This window comes from Alosa sapidissima, chromosome 4 (assembly GCF_018492685.1).
Source record: "Alosa sapidissima isolate fAloSap1 chromosome 4, fAloSap1.pri, whole genome shotgun sequence".
NCBI classification, from domain to species: Eukaryota; Metazoa; Chordata; class Actinopteri; order Clupeiformes; family Clupeidae; genus Alosa; species Alosa sapidissima.
Genome location: NC_055960.1, coordinates 17,575,179 through 17,593,986, shown reverse-complemented (window position 1 = coordinate 17,593,986; position 18,808 = coordinate 17,575,179). Strand labels below are relative to the sequence as shown.

The 18,808-nt window shown below is 39.6% G+C and overlaps 2 protein-coding genes and 1 long non-coding RNA gene across 9 annotated transcripts; 2 read left to right on the top strand and 1 right to left on the bottom strand.

Moving 5' to 3' along the window:
- The first annotated feature begins 134 nt into the window (after positions 1-134).
- LOC121707512 (synaptonemal complex protein 3-like) lies at positions 135-7,650 on the top strand. 5 transcript variants are annotated; one of them, XM_042090150.1, is made up of 11 exons: positions 135-354; positions 816-832; positions 1,274-1,388; positions 2,017-2,080; positions 2,179-2,213; positions 2,325-2,442; positions 2,584-2,683; positions 2,773-2,871; positions 6,924-7,028; positions 7,222-7,331; positions 7,451-7,650. In XM_042090150.1, exons 3-10 carry the CDS (start codon positions 1,355-1,357, stop codon positions 7,273-7,275), a joined length of 609 nt encoding a protein of 202 aa, XP_041946084.1. In that variant the 5' UTR covers positions 135-354; positions 816-832; positions 1,274-1,354; the 3' UTR covers positions 7,276-7,331; positions 7,451-7,650. The 5 variants fall into 5 exon arrangements, with proteins under 5 accessions (XP_041946084.1, XP_041946085.1, XP_041946083.1 ...); XM_042090151.1 differs by lacking the exons at positions 135-354; positions 816-832 and adding an exon at positions 846-996; XM_042090149.1 differs by lacking the exons at positions 135-354; positions 816-832 and adding an exon at positions 859-1,012.
- Positions 7,651-7,859: 209 nt separating this feature from the next.
- Positions 7,860-18,667, bottom strand: cept1b (choline/ethanolamine phosphotransferase 1b). 3 transcript variants are annotated; one of them, XM_042089637.1, is made up of 10 exons: positions 18,443-18,667; positions 17,293-17,392; positions 16,650-17,130; positions 13,662-13,809; positions 13,413-13,554; positions 12,914-12,998; positions 11,938-12,069; positions 11,679-11,837; positions 11,396-11,521; positions 7,860-11,005 (listed from the first exon to the last, which is right to left on the bottom strand). In XM_042089637.1, the coding sequence occupies exons 3-10, from the start codon at positions 17,049-17,051 to the stop codon at positions 10,889-10,891; spliced, it is 1,311 nt and encodes a 436-aa protein (XP_041945571.1). In that variant the 5' UTR covers positions 17,052-17,130; positions 17,293-17,392; positions 18,443-18,667; the 3' UTR covers positions 7,860-10,888. The 3 variants fall into 3 exon arrangements, with proteins under 3 accessions (XP_041945571.1, XP_041945570.1, XP_041945572.1); XM_042089636.1 differs by lacking the exon at positions 12,914-12,998 and adding an exon at positions 12,388-12,472 and having other exon boundaries at positions 18,443-18,666; XM_042089638.1 differs by lacking the exons at positions 12,914-12,998; positions 17,293-17,392; positions 18,443-18,667 and adding exons at positions 12,388-12,472; positions 17,189-17,250 and having other exon boundaries at positions 16,650-17,150.
- LOC121707230 lies at positions 12,990-13,258 on the top strand. Its single transcript, XR_006031272.1, has 2 exons — positions 12,990-13,062; positions 13,117-13,258. It is a non-coding gene; the product is annotated as an uncharacterized LOC121707230 (long non-coding RNA).
- Positions 18,668-18,808: the final 141 nt, after the last annotated feature.

Sequence of the window (18,808 nt, the reverse complement as noted above, 5' to 3'; positions counted from 1 at the left end):
TATTTCGCTATCGTAAAAAATAAGTAATGAGAATGACTTAATAATAATACATTCAAATAGAAAACTGGCAATAGTTGACATGCATGCACATGACTTGGACTTCTGAGTCGGTGGGAGAAAAAAAGATTTAAGGAGAGGTTCCAGAGACCATCCACGAGATGGCGTATTATATCAAGATGTTCAGAGCCGAAATGTTTTGCCTGCCTGATGGGTAGCAGACAGTTGTACAGCAATTTCAGAGTTGCATGCACCTGGCCAAGAAGAGAGACTCAAGTGCACAGCATCCAAAGCAGCTCGTGCTATCTGCTCGAGAGGACAGAAGAGTTGAAGCGGAGCGAATCGATCTTTCGTCGAGGAAAAGCCAAAGATTGTTAAGGCGGAGCAAGATGTTTCATCAGGAGCCACTTCCGGGAACCCGGATCGCACGAGGGGGGGTCAAAATCCCCCTTTATGCAGAGCAGAAGCAGCGACTGCTCCATTGAAGTCTATGGGCATAGCTCAGAATTTCACCACATATGCTAAGGTCTTGGTTCTATAGAGTTAGGAATGTGAATTTCGGGCACGTTTTCATGATCCTCAAACCCTTCTGAACATTTCAGGTACATTTTTAGCATTTTTGAGCATTCCAGTCTGGAGAAAATCAACCTTATATCAGGTGTGCGCCGGTTATTTATGCAGCTGCTGTTGGCCGGTTGCAATGTACGCTCGTTAATACGTCATCGACACGCCTCTTTATGCAGACAGGATTCGATCCCCATTTCGCGCCCATAGACATGAACTACGACGAAGTATCTTGCTCCGCCTTAACAATCTTTGGAAAAGCCTCGAAAATGTCAGAGTTTGTCGCGTGCAGTGCACGTTTTTCTTATTTAGAGCTCGCCCTAGAATCTTTGGTTTTAAGGAGGCAGGGAGAGTAACTTAATTTTACCAACGTTCATTTTAAGTTGAACACATTTTCTTGTGATTGGTGTTTTCCTGTGGTCCTACACACTTGCGGTAATTAACTGAATAAGTACGTGCAGCTTGTATCATGCTGAAGAGAAGTAATGTTTCTGTTAAATGTCATCCTTAATGAGCTGTTATAGCTAGCTAATGTTAACGTTAGCCATATTCTCTATCCCACCTTGCTGCTTGGCACTTCAACATCGGGTGTTAACCTTACAGTCTAGCACTATGGTGTTAAGATTAAAACATCATATCTTGAAATATAACCAACTATCAATTTTGTCTGTGATTTTTTAATTAACATTTGTTACATTTTCAAATTCTATAGGAAACCATTGAGGATCTCTTGACTATTTTGTCCTGATTTTATACACGAGTTAGGAGCGTTAAGCATAGAGGAAATTCTGCTATGGCTTCGAAGAGATCTCACTTGGAAGAAAATGGTAAGTTTAGCCTACAGAAGATATCAAAACAAGTGACCCTTTCCACAATTAATGTGTAACATTTATTCAATTCATGTTTATCCATCTCACCTCAATGACCGCAAAAAACAAAACAGCAAAGGCAAAAACAGGTTTTTGAATGTTTTGTTTGGCGAAGAGGACTGAAATCTACTGCACATTCTACTTCATTGGTCCTTGAGACTAGACCTACAACTTGATTGAATTCCACCTGTGCTCGAATTAGACATAATTAGTAAAGTCACATTCTTGAAAGATTGTAGTATTTTGTAAAGCTTGAATGCATTAGCTAAAAAACTCCAATCTTTCAATAATCTTTCCCAAATCTTGACAAAGTCTTATGAAGTACAGGTAGCATTAAACAGATCTGGGGATGTGTACGAGAACGTTTCTGAAGCATTGGGAGTGCCCAGCACATCACAACATGTGTGAAACTCAAAAGGGTCTGAAAACTGTCACTGCACATGTATGTCACAATATTTATCAATTGCAATATCTTTAGGCATACAACCAGAGTACGTAGATGAACAGTGGCACTATGAAAACCTAACATAAGTGAAGTTAAACGTAAACACATTCAAGTAACATTTTGTTTGATTTCATTATCCAGATGACACCACAGCAGTAAGCAAAAGGAATAGACAGTTGATGTCAAATGAAGATTTGTTGCCAGGGTAAGGACTGTCTGTATAAATGTATTTGTATTTGATTCCATTACATGTCAATGCACTGTTTTGTATAGCCTAATTCTGTCTACTAAAACCACCGACAGGGAGAACTTCAGGACCATGATAGACCAGTTTGGAGGTACATAAGAAAACTCAAGTAGTTAAATTCGTCATTGAGTAATGTCCCTTATCTGCACTTGTTATTTTTTTTGGAAATAATTGCTAGATTACAATATTATGTTTTTGACAGCTAATGTAAACCAAGCCTTCCTGGCTAAGAAGAAACAACTTCATACCTTCACCAGTTCTTCAATAAAAACCAGCAACCAGAAGATGGTGCAATTGTGGCAGAACCAGCAGAGAGACAGGTCAGATTGCTTGTCCACATGTGAGATTTTAATATGTGGTTTAACAGGTGGCTTTCACATAACGATTTTGAAATATTTTATAACAACAGTTCACTCAGTCAGTAACAAGTAAAACAAATAATTCTGACTGCTGTTTTCAAGGGGTCAGCTGACACAAGACTACACCTGCCAGTTCAATGCTGTGTTTCAGCAATGGAAGACTGATGTGCAAAAGTCAAAAGAAATGGATGAGAAACTTGTGGTAGGTGAAGTGGCTCTCCATTGATGGCTTTCGCTACCTTCTAAGCATATGAGTGGTAAGGAATCTGACCATGTAATTGTCCCTATCAGAACATGTTCCAGCATCAGCAGAAGATGTTTCAGCACATGAGAGCAGCACAAGGACAGAGATTGAAGACACTAAAGCAGCTGATGGATCAGTATATACAGGTAATTAACGGCACACAATGTGGGTTATGGCAGTTTTGAGGGTTGTGCCACATTATGTCTATACGTTGATTGTAGTCTGCAGTTGCCTTCTCTGTTTTTGTGTCTTTTGTTAGACAACTGTTCTGTTGAGACATTGGCTCTCAATGTGTGAGCCACATTTGTGACCGCCTATTGTCATTGTCAAAACAGGATAGAAGTTTTAACCATTTTGGTTCAGTTGAATATAATTACAGTGCATTCTTCTTCTTCTTCTTCTTCTTCTTCTTCTTCTTCTTCTTCTTCACGTAGAAACTTCATTCAAACTATGTTACGTAGGTCTTACTTAGGACATCTGGGCTTTGTATTTTTCATCTTTGTAACTTTTTAAACTATCCATTAAAAACTACTCAAAATTTCCCCATAGACTTAACATTGGGCTGATGACCTCACAATCGGGCCGTTAAGCAATTAGAATCCTAGGCCAGGTGGCCAGGCAACCTGCACCCTATCAGTTTCTCAGGTTCATTCTCTACACATCCTGTTCAACTGTTTCCTCTGTCCACAACATAATTTAACCATTTAAACTATCCACCTATTTAACTGTTCAGTCATTCCAACTATATTAAACCTCACCTACCTAGCAAATAATTTAACCTTTTAAACTATCCACCTATTTAACTGTTCAGTCATTCCAACTATATTAAACCTCATCTACCTAGTTCAGTCATTCCAACTATTAACCCTCACCTTGGGCTTAATCTTTTCTGCTCAGCGAAAAAAAAACCCCATTTAGCCTATTAATCATCGCAGCTGTTCACCGTAAAGAAAGTTTGCTGCTGCGTGCAACGTGCATCATGGAGAGGGGCGGGGGCAGACCTGCTGCTGCGTGCACGCCTTTAGCCTGGAGAAGAAGATGGAGTTGTTGAAAAGTAGGCTAAACTTGCCGCAGGTGAATTCACCATCGCTACTACAGGAGTGGGAAAATCAGAGGTCTGGAAAGTGTTTGGAGTGGTGCTGGATTCTGATGGAAATTCTACAGGTTATGTGCAATGCTCAAAATGCAAGGTGCTGATGAAATATGTGACCCTGCAAGGCGAAACCAGTCGCTTTGGTAAAATTTACAAAATTAATTTATTGTGCTCATATGAACGGCCATAAACTAAGCTTTCCAACGATATGTATATCGAGGGTATTGCAAAAAGTATCGCTAAGATAACCGCATCCAAAGTTGGCATGGTTCTTCAGTCACGATACGCCAGAAGAGGAGAAAATCACCATTTTAAAGGAGAATTCCGGTGTGATATTGACCTAAAGTGTATTGAAACATGATACCGAGTGTGAACGTATGTCTCATAGCCCATCTCGGCTTGTCCCCTGCACTCCAAAATCTGGCGCTAGTTAGCCGATGCTACCAACAGCTTTTTCAATAGTGGTGCTTCGGCATCGGGCTAGCCTTGCAAATAAATCACTGTTTTACACCCATTTACGAGGCTCAATGTATCTCCACACTTCATTGGTAGACTTCCGAGGGCCCTGACATTAATTAAAACGAGACATTGAGAACTTTGAAAAAGCACTGGTAGTTTACTTACAAGACTATTTATACAGACAGTATCTTCACGAAGTTTAGCGTTTGCAGCCATCTTGAATTTAGTCACGATAAGTCGAGCAACGAGTAAGAATGAACAGGTATGATAAGGGATCAGATTCCAAAAATAATTCAGTGGAAATGCATGGATTCCAGTTGAATGAAATCATTCTTGGATCATAGAAGAGGTAAATGTCTTGCAATTTTATTAATTTCTATGATTTTGGTAGCACTACTCAAACTAAGCCCACAAGCTAGCAAACATGACATAAGCTAAAAGGACATATCCAGGTAAACGTTTGCCAATGGGTTGCATAGCCTACTCAAATGTCAGTAAACCAAGTAGGCCTTAATTAACTTACTTTCACAGCCTAGGTAGGTTAGCAACACCAGGTTGAGAGATGCAAGTAAGCAGATCATTAACGTTAGCCTTCTATTTATTGTCATCAAAACTGTAGAGGAACGAACACGTTAGGGCAGTCTTTGGTGTCATATGCAGAAGGTGCAAGTAAGTGTGCCATCTGGCTCAATAGTCTGCGCGAGGGACCTTTGTGGTAGGTGAAATTTCACGGTGAAACTACGAAGATTGGTCAAATTTGCGAAAAAGTTGCGGTGTTTGGACAAAATTGCGAGTGCCTTGGTAAGTGACGAAAACAATCGTCTTTGTGAACAGCTGTGCATAGGCTACTTTGTAAAAGAGAGAATACGCTCATCCCTATACATAACGCAAGGGGTAATTAATGTAATTATAGTTCGCCTTTTATTTGTGGATTTATTTAATGTATTTAGTGTTATTTCTTCCCCAAGCTCATAAAATAAATTTGGGTCGCACATAAATTGACAGGGTCGGTCGGAAACCGGAACCCAAGAATTGTTTTTTTTTTTTATGCCTTTTGATGAAAACTAGCCACTGTTTAGCTTGGGATTTCTCAGGAACAGAGGCGTGTAGAAATACACTGTTTGCACCCACCGAGAGCTTAGTCTCACCTTTTAATCGAGCCATTGTATGTGTTCATAGCTATAACACAGAATATGCTGTGGCTGTATAAAAATCCTCAACAATGGTCTAGATTGCTGGCAAAGCTCCCGAAAACAGCTTGGCATTCAATGAGTTAAACCTCATCTACCTAGCGACCAATATAGTTTGTTTTTACTCTGTATGATATTTTACATCATATTTTTTGCATTTTCATGCACTGTATTTCCTTCAGGAAATGCTTTTCTAGTTATTATTATTCTTCTCACCAAATATCTGCGTCTAATTCAGCTTCAACCGTTTAACATAAAAACTTTTGTAAACGTTATACTTTTTGAGATATTAATAAAAAACAAGCTTTATTTTTTTTGGCACTATGACATCACAATGGGCTAATTAACTTGATTTGCACCTGTATCAACTTCCAGCTGCTCAACTAGGCCCAATCAAAAAGCCAGTTAAATTGATTGCACCTGTATCAACTGCTTTCTGCTCAACTAGGCCAACTCCTTCTGTGTATCTCCAGTATATTCTGTGTACAAGGATATAAGGCACATTCCATCCAACTTTCTATCCATTCATCCTCTTCAAACCATTCACTCATCCACCCATTAAACTATCCCATCAACATCCATTAAACAATCTGCCTACCAACATCCATTCAACTTTCTGTCTATCAACATCCATTACACTATCTACATTTAACGTTTAAACACTACTCTGTCTCAGGCTTTAGGCATACAATCTGGCTCTCTTAAGACTACAGATCCTGTTCCACTATTTCCTCTGCCTACAACTGTTTTAAAATAAATGTCCTCACTACAATAATTCACTATGGGTCATTCCACGTCAATTCAACCAGGGCCCACGCAAAATTTGAGCCTCCTACATGGTTTAGTTGTTGTGGGCTTGCGAACTTTGACAAAAAAAAAGAGGCTGAACAAAATTGACCCCCCCCCCCCCCCCCCCCCCCCCCCGGTAATTGTTTCAGAATTTTTTAAGACCTAAGTGCGTAGGCCCTGGTTGAATTGCCGTGGAATGACCCCAATTAAATAATTTAACTATTTAAACTACTCAACTAACTGTTCAGCCATTTCAACTGTCAGTTGTTATCAAATATGACTCCTGCCAACTGTTTCCTCTGCCCACAACTGTGTACAAATAAAAGTTTGTTTTGAATTTTATGTTAATATACAGTAGGCCTATGTTTTGCATTTTCATGCACTGGTAATTTCCTCGAAATTACATTTTGTAATTGTAGATTAAATCCAACACTGAATAACTGAAAGACCATGTTAGAACAGGTGTCAGCCTTAATGATGCGTTCAATAGTAGTGTTTTAACAAGCACTAGTATCTAGTCGAGGAAATAAGAGGGTGAATATGCAGGAATTACTATGTAGCTAAATACCGGCTATACACAGAGACTTTAGGCTATACCATGTTCATACAGTACGACATGGTCAGTCAATGTAACTGACTGAACAGCTTTTGTTGTTCATGGTGGTAGAGTCTGCAAGAAGTGGAGAAAACACACAATGAGGAGCAGGGAGCCCTCCTGGCTGATTTACGCCAGGAGATGTCTGCCTACCAGAAGAATATGCTCATAGTCACTGTGAGTAGCAACATGTCAACATATTTTACTCTGACCTCAAACTGACCATACTCCAGTGTCTTGAGCCAACAAGGATCACTAGGATCAATGACTGACTTAAATAACTTAAATACATACAGAAGTAAAAGAAAGAATGTAGAGTGAAGACCGTTTCCATTCGTGTGTGTGGTGTGTGATGTGATGTGATAAACAGCAACAACAGGAGATGGCATCTGTACGCAAGTCCTTGCAGTCCATGCTGATGTGATATCCTTGGGGAGCTACTCTGTATTTAAATTAAACTCAGAGGATTTAATGTATGCTGTATGTATTTATTTATTTATTTATTTATTTATTTATTTATTTAATTAAGAAAAGTAAAGAATGTTATGAGATACATATGTCTTGAGTGGTTTGTAATATCACAAAATTGCTTTATCTAGTGTGAAGAGTGGCAGCGCATCACATTGAAGTTAATGTGAATTTCATCAATGTCTGTTGTGTTAGTTTTAACACACAATGGGCCCGAGTTCAGTGGCGATATAGCAGCGCGAAGCTACGTCAAGGTGGGGATTTTGAAATGGCCGAGATCTCTACGATGAAGTGAAATTGAATAAACCAATGGCATGCAACCAGTTTTAAATTCTGATCTATCTATCTTTTTTTAATTAACTTCGGCCTGAATCTGTCCACTTTGTGCGTCTGACTTTGCTCTGGCCACAGTGCGCATGCACTCAGCAAAATACGCTGTCAAACGTGCACCCAATCTGTGTAAATAAAAAAAAATAATAGTAATAATTATTAATAAAAACTGTTGGTGTTTTTATAGAACAAATTAAATGAAACCAGGTGTTATCATAAATATAGCTATCTTTATTTTTACAGGTGCTTTTTTATTCCAAAATGAGAGAACAGCAACTCTTACAAACCAATAGAGACAGAAAAGTCAGCTTGCCATATTTCGCCAGAAACAGTCAGCACACAATGTAAAGTCATTTACATTGGAAAGGAAAAGCTGTACACAGAAGTAGTTATCATTGCCCTGCCATAAATTTGACAGGCTTTAGTGGAACACCTAAACATTGTGATGTTGTCATGTTTTCTGATTGAGTTAAAGACACTACAGCAGGCCATAATGTATATGAAACAGCCTACACATTTCAACCACTCAAAAAACAGCCTCGGTTTTATGTACAACTTTACTTCCTTACAGAATATTTGGCCTCCATAAACAGAATATATTACGACTATGACATAAGTGTTAGCCCATTCAGTAGTTGCCTGTGCTAACAGATATTATTTAATAATTCATCTAATGAATTAAAATGTATCGATATACCCTCAAAGAAAACAAAAAGCTAAAAACCAAATTAACAGACACAGTTGATGGGCAAGCATGCCATGCAAAACACAAATAAACCTCTATAAAGAAGATTTAGCTTGTTAATGCCATTCCAGTGAGATGGCCATAATCCATGGACATTTGTCCAAAAAAAAAAAAACAATGAAAAAAGTTTCATGTTGGGTGACTGCTTGTGATGGTAGTGACAAACATGTAGGCTAGTTTTCCAAGATATTCAGGATACAGGTCTATAACAGGCATATTTTTTCTCCATCAGTTTGATCAACCCAACATTCATACTTTCACCAGTAAGATACACACTATAGGCATTATATGGATGAGGCAGAAAGTATGCTCACAAACAGATTCAACAGGGCTGGTAGCAGCATTTGCAAATGAACAGGAAGAACTGCATTGTTATGTAATGGATAGATTGTCACATGTCTGTTCCTCTCATCTGTGGGTTCATGCAAACACGGTTAAGCATTTTTGAGTATACCTGAGCTTGGCCATCTAGAAACAAACTAAAAGGGTGGGGGAGAAATCAAGCAATTTCTCAGTACCAACAGGAGTAATAACAGGCTTGATGGGTATGAACTTGAAACGTTAAACCAAGATTTAAGGATAGTTCAAAACTACATTTAAGGCAACAGGTATAATAATAATAATAATAATAATAATAATGTTTAAGTACTGACCTATAAGCGACAATACAGAAAAACAAAACAATATGTGCCCAGACACGCAATCTCTCAGTTCCATTACAATAGTATATCATAATTAGTCCTGCCAATATGACATCACATATGGTTCTATGGTTCGAAACAAGAGAAAAGCCACGCCATGAGACCCTGGAGCACTTGTTAGTATATTTCTGTGTGTATGTGCGTATGCAACGATTAATACAAGACATCAACATGTACGGCATAGCTACTATAATTTTACCTTTCCTTCCACTTACAATTCTAGTATGTGCCAAAGAGTTTCTTTGTTTGCCGAACAGTGGACGAGAATGCTACAAGTAGCATGTTTTAAATGTTATGAAATAAAACAAATAACAGATGTTGGGTTTGCACTAGAAAGTAATAATGCACAGAACATGCAGTATCAGAGACACAACAAATGTGAGGAAAGAACGTCTGGTGATCAGAGCTTCATGCTGGGTCATCAGTGCATTTATATTTTTAAATCTCCTCACACACTTACACTGACTATCTGGTCATCTTTACTACTGTTTTCAATAACAACAAAAATGTTCCCATCAGCAAAACTGATATGAGTGAGAAACCAAATTAATTTTGTTCTTAAATAAATTAGTCAATTTAGCAAAATAACACTCTGCTACTTTATTTGAACTTTAGAATCCATTCAGCATTTTAGGCAGGAAGCAGTAGTGCAACATGAATAATGTCAGGCACGCAAAGCAATGGTTTCTTTTTTTTTAGAAAAAGAGAAAAAAAAAAACAATAAATATAAGAAAAGGGATACATTTGATGCAGCAGGAGTAACAAAGAAACAAATAAATTGCATACAGTATAATGGAATATAACTGAATATCATGTCCAGAGCAGCACAGATTAACAATAATGAATGCAAAACACTGCAACATCTTGTATGTTTCACAGGGAAGGGCAGTTTGATTATATTTACATAATATGTCTACATTTTAAATTGTGAGGACTTGTCACTGCCATAAGTGTGAAGTGTATGCAGCAACTGTTGTAGAAACTACATTTCCGAATGACAAATGCAACACAACACAAGTGTGATACACCAACTATTCAAATGGATTTCCAAATAATACTTCTCAAACCCACGACACAAGTGAAATACATGTTGCCTGGTGTGAAAATCAACTTCAATTTCAGAGATATCACAACTGGCACATAACAGTTGTTCACAAAAATGGAAATACATTTGTTATCTACTTTTAGTTAGTCAGTCTTCAATGGGCAAATTCTTAATATTTCCATAATGTGTCATTTAAATGATATGGAAATGAAGACTGGTTAATTTTGTGTGTACACTATGACATTTCTCAACAATTGTTTAGCTGATATACTGTAAGCCAATGTAATTTGATTTAACATTCATACCCTCCGTTATGGTAAAAAAAGCTTAAAAGAAGGCCAGGGAACCTATCATTTTATCAGTTGTTCAAGCCTGGATGATTATATGCAGATAATGGTTAGAATATAGCACCTAGTACTCAGACAGTTCCTTACTATTGAAAACTATATCAATTTACTCCGTCCCACATTAAGAGATCTAAAGGGCACGTGAATCTGATTTAAATTACATCTTTTTTGTTAATGTGTTTTGTGATGCGCATGAGAAATTAGCAGATCAGTAACACAGAATGCACATTAACATTGATGGAAGAAATAAATAACACGTCTAACAAAATCTTCCTGGGAAAGACCTTATTGTTCATTTGCATTAGCGATGCTCAGTACTCTACCCTGTCCTGGACAAAAAGAAAGCAAAACAGAGCAATAGAAACAAGTGTACTCATCATATAGCTGGCAGTGGAGATTGATCACTGAATAGGTGCCATGGTCAGTGGCTTGATTTTGAAGACAAAGATGTGAAGATGGGAGGCAATCTGATTGCAAACACTGACACAGTAACGCACCAGATCGAAGAAAGAAAGAATCTGCCAATGGAGATGAAAATGCACCAGTTTGTCTTTTGATTTCCATAACATAAAATATTTCATTAAGAATGACTAACTGATGGTACTTATAAGATAAAGCTCTATAAACATTTTTAAGATGTGGAAACATATAAGCTCTTTCACGTCAACAGATATCATGAATTGTTATAAATACAGCAATACCTACATATGAACACTGAGAATGACAGTAAAAGCTAAATAACAGTGCAAATATTAGCTTATTTCCAAGATCTCTGTATAATAAAATAAATGCAACCAGTTTATGATCACTACTGCAAAGCCCCTAGTCCCTGGGAAAGTTCCCATTTTGGAGAAAGCTGAAACTTTAAATGTGCCTCAAAAGAATTGCAGGAGTGATTATTAACTTACCAGGGCGATCCAAAGCACCAAATATTCATCAATAAAACTATTGAAATACTGGTCCAAAAACAGTAGTCCAGGGCCAAGAAATGCTACGTCATGAAGATGCATTTCACTTTTTGTCATATGAGCAACCTACCACAGAAAGAAAGAAACCGTTGACTACACTCTGCACATTTCTACACAAGCACTGTATACTTACTGAGACAAAGATAAACAGTATGTGATTTTTAGATTCAGGCAACTTTAGCTCATAATAAAAGTTCTTAAATATCTAATGAGGTAAACTTACCACTAATTTGTTAGTGATCTTGGCAGACACAAAGCCAAATGCCAATATATACAGACATGGGTGTTTTTCAAAAAGCTGAATAGCTGATTTTTTATAGATCATCATAGCCAGGATTATAACAGAACCTATGTGAAGGACAGGGGAGAGGACACTTGTTCCCTACAACAAACAAAACAAGATCACACTGGTCGTCACACTGCAGGTAAAAATCCAACATATGAATAAAACATCAGGAAATGTCAACTGAAAGACTACTTACCGCTATTGTGGATCCATTTTTGCCCACACCTCCAGTAAATATAACCCGGAAGTAATTAGTACAGGAAAAGATAACCCCTATGAATGTACATATGGCGGGAACTATTTTCATTTGAATGTTAATTATAGGGATCTGTGAAAGGGAATGAGATAGGGGATCAGAGACACATTCATTCACATCACAGTTACAAACTGAATGGACATATATCCCAGTTCAATAAATTGACACATTTAGCCTAAGGGGGGGGGGGGGGGGGGGGTCAAGCAACATTGTTATCCACCAACAATGTAGAAATGATTTTGCTCACTACAAGCAATCAAAGTTAAGTTGTATCGTTAGTATGTCATCGCTAAATGGCTAAATCAGCAATCCATTGCAGCTTAAGACAAAAAAATTAAAACAAATTCCCTCAGAAAATGTCAGAGTTAGTGAAAAAGAGCACAGAATTACCGGAGACTGCCAAAAAGCGGATCCTCCAATGGCAGCCAGCAAATACATGATAATAATGAAGATTTGCACTTCAGTCACATCAATGCTGAGCGGGGTATAAAGAGCAGAGGGGATTGAGAGCATGGATTAGAACAGTAATTAACTCTGTCCACAAACACACAGCTGCCCCGTACTCTGGTCAAACACAGTCTGGAGCATCCTCTGTAACGCTGCACCATTAGACCAGGCTTTCCATTCCAGTACTTCAGACAACCACTCCAATCACAACACCACCCAGCCAAATCTTATGAACTTCAAATACACATTAATTTAAGACTAATAAATTAAACATCAGTACTTAAGCACAGTGCTGGCTGTGATCACAGAGCAGATGTTAAAAAAAAAAAAAGTGATTTTTGAGAAATTTGCTTTTGTGCCATGCAGAGCAACAATCTGTGTTGGACAGAATAGGCGGAGTTGCTTATTACTACTTGTTAAGCAGCCCAAGGAGGTGGCAAACGGCATTAAAAAGGCGCTGAACTTTTACCGTAATGTTCCAAAACCTGGGGCCAACAATGGCTGTGAACATCTGCAACAAGGCTAGACAGATCTGTGCCTCTGTTACATCAAATCTGGCCAGTGTATAAAAGAGACTGAATCAGAGCGGAACACTCTCCCAAAACACTGTCTAACTGGGTGAGTGGGAGTAGAAAATAAGTCAATAAATTAAACTGCACATCTTAAGCCCAGCTTAAGTATTTTGCTTCTTGACACAAGATGCAATGCATTACACTGAATGATGTATTTGTTTTCCAAAACACACCCACCTCCTCCAATTCCTGAGCGGTTCACAATGTTTTCAGATGGAGAAACCCCTCATTTTTTCATTTTTTTTAAAAAGTTATTACACAATACCTATTTACACAACAGACTTGTGTGTATAGACTTGTGTATATGTGTATATTCCACATACCAATAGTTATACATTTTAAGCCCTTATTTATATAACAACTACCCTCCTTGAGGCCCCCAGTGTTCACACTCACATGCCAAAACGCAGGGTACCGGAGACATAGGTTTGCCAGTGGGCACAGTAAAACATGAACATGCCCGCAAAGCAGCAGAAGAACATCCAGTCGGGGTTCGTGCCCAGCTGCACGGCAATGCTGGTACCCAGGACTACAAACACTAGAAGAGAGGGCAGAGCAAGAGTTTAATGCCGTGGTGGTCCTACGCCACCTACAGGATCCTTTAGACTACAGCAACAGTGGGCAGTATCCAGCACAGTAGCCTACCTGTGGACAGGGAGTCACAGCCATGATCAAAAAGCTCTCCCAGTGGTGAACTGCTGTTAGTGCGCCTGGCCTGCTTTCCATCAATGGCATCCAGCGACTGGTAAATAAACAGGCCCACGGCACAGAGCAGATATGCCCACAGTGGCGCCTGAAGAAAAATGGGAATCATTAGTAAGCACACCGTGCTAGGAACTGACATGACTGCTGTGATTTCTGTGTGACACAATACGTTTTATTGCATGATTAATACAAATGATTAGATTAGATTAGATTCTATGTCCTTCCTAACAAAGGAAGCACATTTGAGTAATTGTAATATTATCCATTTAAGATAGTGAGCAATACAGTGGCTTTGTCATTGACCATGTTAATTGTTATTCATATTTCTTTGCATAACTAATAGTTGCCATCTGTTTTGACAAGGAGTGAAACCCTGTTATGCAAGCTCTTTAAAAGGGTTACACAAATATGAAACATGCGGCTCCTCATTTACAAGTTACTGAGCAACCACTGAAGCAGGCCAAGATATTCAATCTGCTATGACGTCAAATACTCGACGTCAAATCCTCTGTGTAACAGAAAAAAGGATGCTTCCTATGTTTACTAGCATTTCCAGTATGCACTGAACTAGAAACAAGGCTTTTCTTGAAAAAAACCTGAAAAGTACACATAAAGAAACTAGAAGTCATAATGTATGATTTATCAGTCACTGATCACATTCTTGATATGCCATTAGTCTATTTCGGGAACTGTACTTAAAGATAACCTTTGTCCTATAAACCTAGGGCACTGCCTCCCCTAAAGCTATCAGCTAGAAACTGGCATAATCTTTACAGACAGTGATCTTTTTGCCATTTTCTCCTTATGCCAAAGTCATTTGCCCCACTCCCCTTTGTCTCACCTACTCCATTTCAAAGCCTCCAACAATTGGTCTCATCAACAAGCAATGTCTTTAGATTGTATAGCAGACAGGAACCAACCTGAGTTAGCACAAATACTCTATGTTGCATAAGGCTTAATCTCTGCAGACTTAAGTGCTGCAGAGCAGCCAAGTACTGCATTCTTGGAAACTGGAGAACTTTCGCTTTCCTCTCCACTTATGTGCCTGAGTTACCTCAACCTTTGTCCTACAGAGGAAATGTGAGGGGCGTATGACATAGAGATAGGGTTATTTTTAGAGGAAAAACAACAGATGCGAGTAAAAGTTTCATGTCTTCATTCTAGGTCGGCTGGCTCTGTAGACCTAATTTGACATCGTAGGCAAAAGTTTAAGAACACATTTGGGGAGGTGAACCCTTCTTAAGGTCAAACCCTACACCAGCTTGGCAAAACTGACTCCATGCGTCCCTGGCAAAGACATTATAGGACCCATTACTGAAGGACCTCGGGGCAAACGATACAGAACATGATATCCTGATCACTTGCAGACTAACTGCAGTTCCAGATTTCTCAACATGCAGATTTCTCAGTTTTCTCAACCTGGTGCTTCTTCCAAATGATTTCTGACAGCATATATGCCATTAATATACTGTTGTTTATTTGTTGTGTTGCTAAAAGTTAACCTTAGATTTTCTTAGATGGGGAAAGCCTGCATGCGCAATGCTTAAAATATGCTATAACGTGCATATTAAGTGTTCTCCACTTGTGTAGTATATTACATGATAGGACATGCTTGCGCTGGGCAAACAGTATCAGATGTAGACTATGTTTGCAACCTGAGAGGGGTGACCACGCGGTATGTGTCCAGAAAAGAAAGCCTGAGGTATTTTGGAGGCTCTACCCCCGCCACAGCAGAGTAAACAAAGTGGCAGATAAAAAATGTTACCACACATCATTTGTTCATTAAAAGAATAAATAAATTAATTCAGTTTGCACAAACACATTAAGAAGTTCAGAGCAAGCTGAATTTTTACCTTTCTAAATGTTGAAAAGGGCAAATAGAGCCATCACGCTTCACATCAGTACAGCAAAGAGGATAATTATACCTATGCACCCACCCTCATCACTTATTGAAGGTAGGTCCTACAAGTGTGATACAGCCTACTGAGCACAATGGGAGATTTTTATGAACAGCACAATTTTTTAATTGTTGAATACCGGTAATCCCATACAATCAATGTTATTCACATGTCTACATGAGGAAGGATTTTTATTCAATAGCTATTTTACCAGCTGAAATGAAATGTTGCTTTATGCCAAACCAGTTGGCACCAGAGTTGAATATCAGTGTACATTTCAGTGTAAAACAGAGAGCCTAACAACAGCTATTCCTGCTAATTATTTGCTCTGCTAGTTGTCATCATGCAGCAGTAGACTACAATCAATACATGTTGACCCTTCAATTTTTTCCCTTTCAAATTAGCGATAATCTTATATCTTAATGTTGAAGCACATTCAACGACATTTGATAACGTTCAATACTAAGCTGACAATACTGTATGGTTAAATAACATTCAAAGTACCTATCAAAAAATAAACAAATAACAATTTTCAATTCAGTTTCAGCTCAAAAAGACTCACTTAAAGAGACCCTATGCAGTTTTGCCAATTTCTTTGCTGTTTTCTTGATTTTTTGCTCGCAGTTTTCTCTACAGAGCTCCCCTACAGCTTTAGAGTATATATTTTACGACACTCCTCACTCGGACTTTCCGACACTGAGGCCGGCGGCTTGCCGGACCAAAGTTACAAGGCTGTCTGCTCACAGACTATAGGGGGAAGCGAGACGGCCATCATTCAACCCGGAAAAAGTCATATAACCATTCCAATGACTCTGAAGCTGTTAGCGAAATTGTTAAATTAAGCTAAACTGCATAGCAAAAAAACAGGATCCCTCCTGCATGGAAAAAACATTCCTTATAACTTAGAACATCACAAATGACTCTTTATAATAATGTGCCAAGTGAGACCATAAGAGACCAACTGAAAACCTCTTCCTATTTTCCCCATTTTTCCCTTGCATAAAATGCTATAACATGCTTCCTGGCATACCTGTTCAGTGGCAGTGGGGCAGTAATAGACTAGCACCAGGGTGGTGAAGACATTGGTGGCCAGGCCCACGATGGTGATGAGGTTGGGCGCGATCCAGGCGGGCATGCAGCACACCAGCCACTCCCAGTAGCGCTGCATGATGGGCTCCAGCAGGGAGCGGCCGGAGCTGCTGTAGCGGTGCTCCTCCAGCCGCTTGAGCTGGTGGCGGGAGAGCGGCGGGGACGGCAGCTCCACCAGCCGGCGCAGGGCGCTGGGAGCCAGCCAGCACGAGGCGTCCATGCCCTGCTGCTGCAGGTGCGGATACTGATGCTGATACACCGATGACAGCGGTGGCTCCCGGTCACGCTCCCGTCCCCCACGCCGACCCCGCATCCCAGCCCCGGCCCCCGCCTGCCCACTCATGGCCCTGCTATGCTGCTCTGCCTGAGCCTGCCACCTCCCGATGCTCCAGTTGGGGATCCACAGTGGGGCCCGAGACCACCTGTAGTAGAGTGAGCAGGACACAGACACAAGATATTTAGCATTATAACATGTAGAACGTACGTAGATGATGTTCTTAGAAACTTGACATGTTTTTGACAGCTGGCAGTGGTAAACTCTGTAGTTGTTACAGACAGCCTTGATTGTCAACACAGAGCTTTACCTGTTCTCCCACTTCGGAGTTACACAACTCTGTGCCACACCCCTATAGACACGCTATTCAGTAGGACTGGATGGATCTTCACTGAGGTACACCCTACCTCCTGCAAATGACAAGATGAATGTAGATTAGTTATTAGGCTATAACAGGACTGATAGTGACTGTGATACAGAACACAATGATGACCCAGCAGTTGTAACTATTATGATGAGTAGACAAGGATCTCTCTGGTGTAGCAAATATGGCTGTACTGTATGCCATGGTAGTGAGAACATCTAAGTCCCTGACTTGTTATGAATACAGCCCAAATTCATACTAACCCTTCCAAGTTAAGACTAGGTTACATTTGACAGTCAAAATATCAATTGTCAATTCAGCAAAAATGCATGTATGAATATCAAGCACGTTTTCAATCTGGTGACGTGGCTTCATCTTCTGAAATTACGGTTGCTTTGGTATCATCCTGGCCATGTCATGGGTTTAAGATTCAAGACCATCCAATTGGGTTGTTTACTAACACTAAACAACAGACCATGACTAAGGTAGCTAGCTATGCTATGCTATGCTATGCTATACAAACAAACCATCGGTGGGTCAAGGTGTCAGCTACCTTGGGTAATTATCAAAAAGACAATGTAAAAGATATTATGTATCTAGCTAGATTGCACCGTTACCAACACTCCGAGCAAGAAACAGCTGTTAATCACTCCTTGATTAACTCTCAAATGGCAACCTTATGACCACTGTCATACAGCACAGCTCATGTGTTTCTGATACATTGTACAAAGACAGATGTAGATCATGACCACGAAATTAACTTGCATGTTAGATATACGGCTGTTAGGTTACAGTATTCATATATAACGTACATATTTACAGGCTAACTATTAAGTAAATTAGCTATGCTAGCTAACCTAGCGAGCTAGCTATAACACAGAGGAACCCTTGAAAGCCAGCTAGATACCTCCTCCGCCATAACACTGCATTGAATCTGTTCTTCATTCAGCTAATGTTCGTGTGTTGCACACGTATCTGATCTATGTCCAACATGTATAATCCCTTCATTCTTAAAAAGTTAGCTGCGCTTGCTAAATCTACGGCAACACAGTCCTTCCCCGGCACGGCACGACACCAGAGTCCTGCTGTCACTGACCTGACAAAATATAAAGAAGTGCACTCCAAAATGATCGGACAGTCGACGTATACAGAGAAATAGCCGGTAACTCCTCGATCAGGTATACTCCACAGGGTTGGTTTGAGACATGGGCAGATGGAAAAGCCCAAATCATACACCAAGGTATGGATCAACAACACATCGACATCGCAGTAGAATTCGTTACTAGTTCGAAGAACACCGGTCACTTCCGTCGCAGTTGAAGACCTGAGGGCGATGGTCTTCGGCTTTGATTCATGGGCGTCATGTATGCGCACATTTTAGTCGGATTTCTAATGTTAGAGTAGTCGCAATTCAGCCTGCGGCTCGATGTTGCAGAGACGTATTTCTGTGGTCTAAACTGTA

Bases quoted from the DNA above. Each gene is read 5' to 3' on its own strand.
- LOC121707512 (XM_042090150.1), top strand. From the start codon at position 1,355: ATGGCTTCGAAGAGATCTCACTTGGAAGAAAATG. The intron at 2,081-2,178 runs GTAAGGACTGTC...AACCACCGACAG, and splicing joins AATGAAGATTTGTTGCCAGG to GGAGAACTTCAGGACCATGA. The intron at 7,029-7,221 runs GTGAGTAGCAAC...TGTGATAAACAG, and splicing joins AGAATATGCTCATAGTCACT to CAACAACAGGAGATGGCATC.
- cept1b (XM_042089637.1), bottom strand. From the start codon at position 17,051: ATGAGTGGGCAGGCGGGGGCCGGGGCTGGGATGCGGGGTCGGCGTGGG. The intron at 13,810-16,649 runs GTATGCCAGGAA...ATTTTTCTTCAG, and splicing joins GCCCCACTGCCACTGAACAG to GCGCCACTGTGGGCATATCT. The intron at 12,999-13,412 runs GTGAGTGTGAAC...TACACTGGCCAG, and splicing joins GGTACCCTGCGTTTTGGCAT to ATTTGATGTAACAGAGGCAC.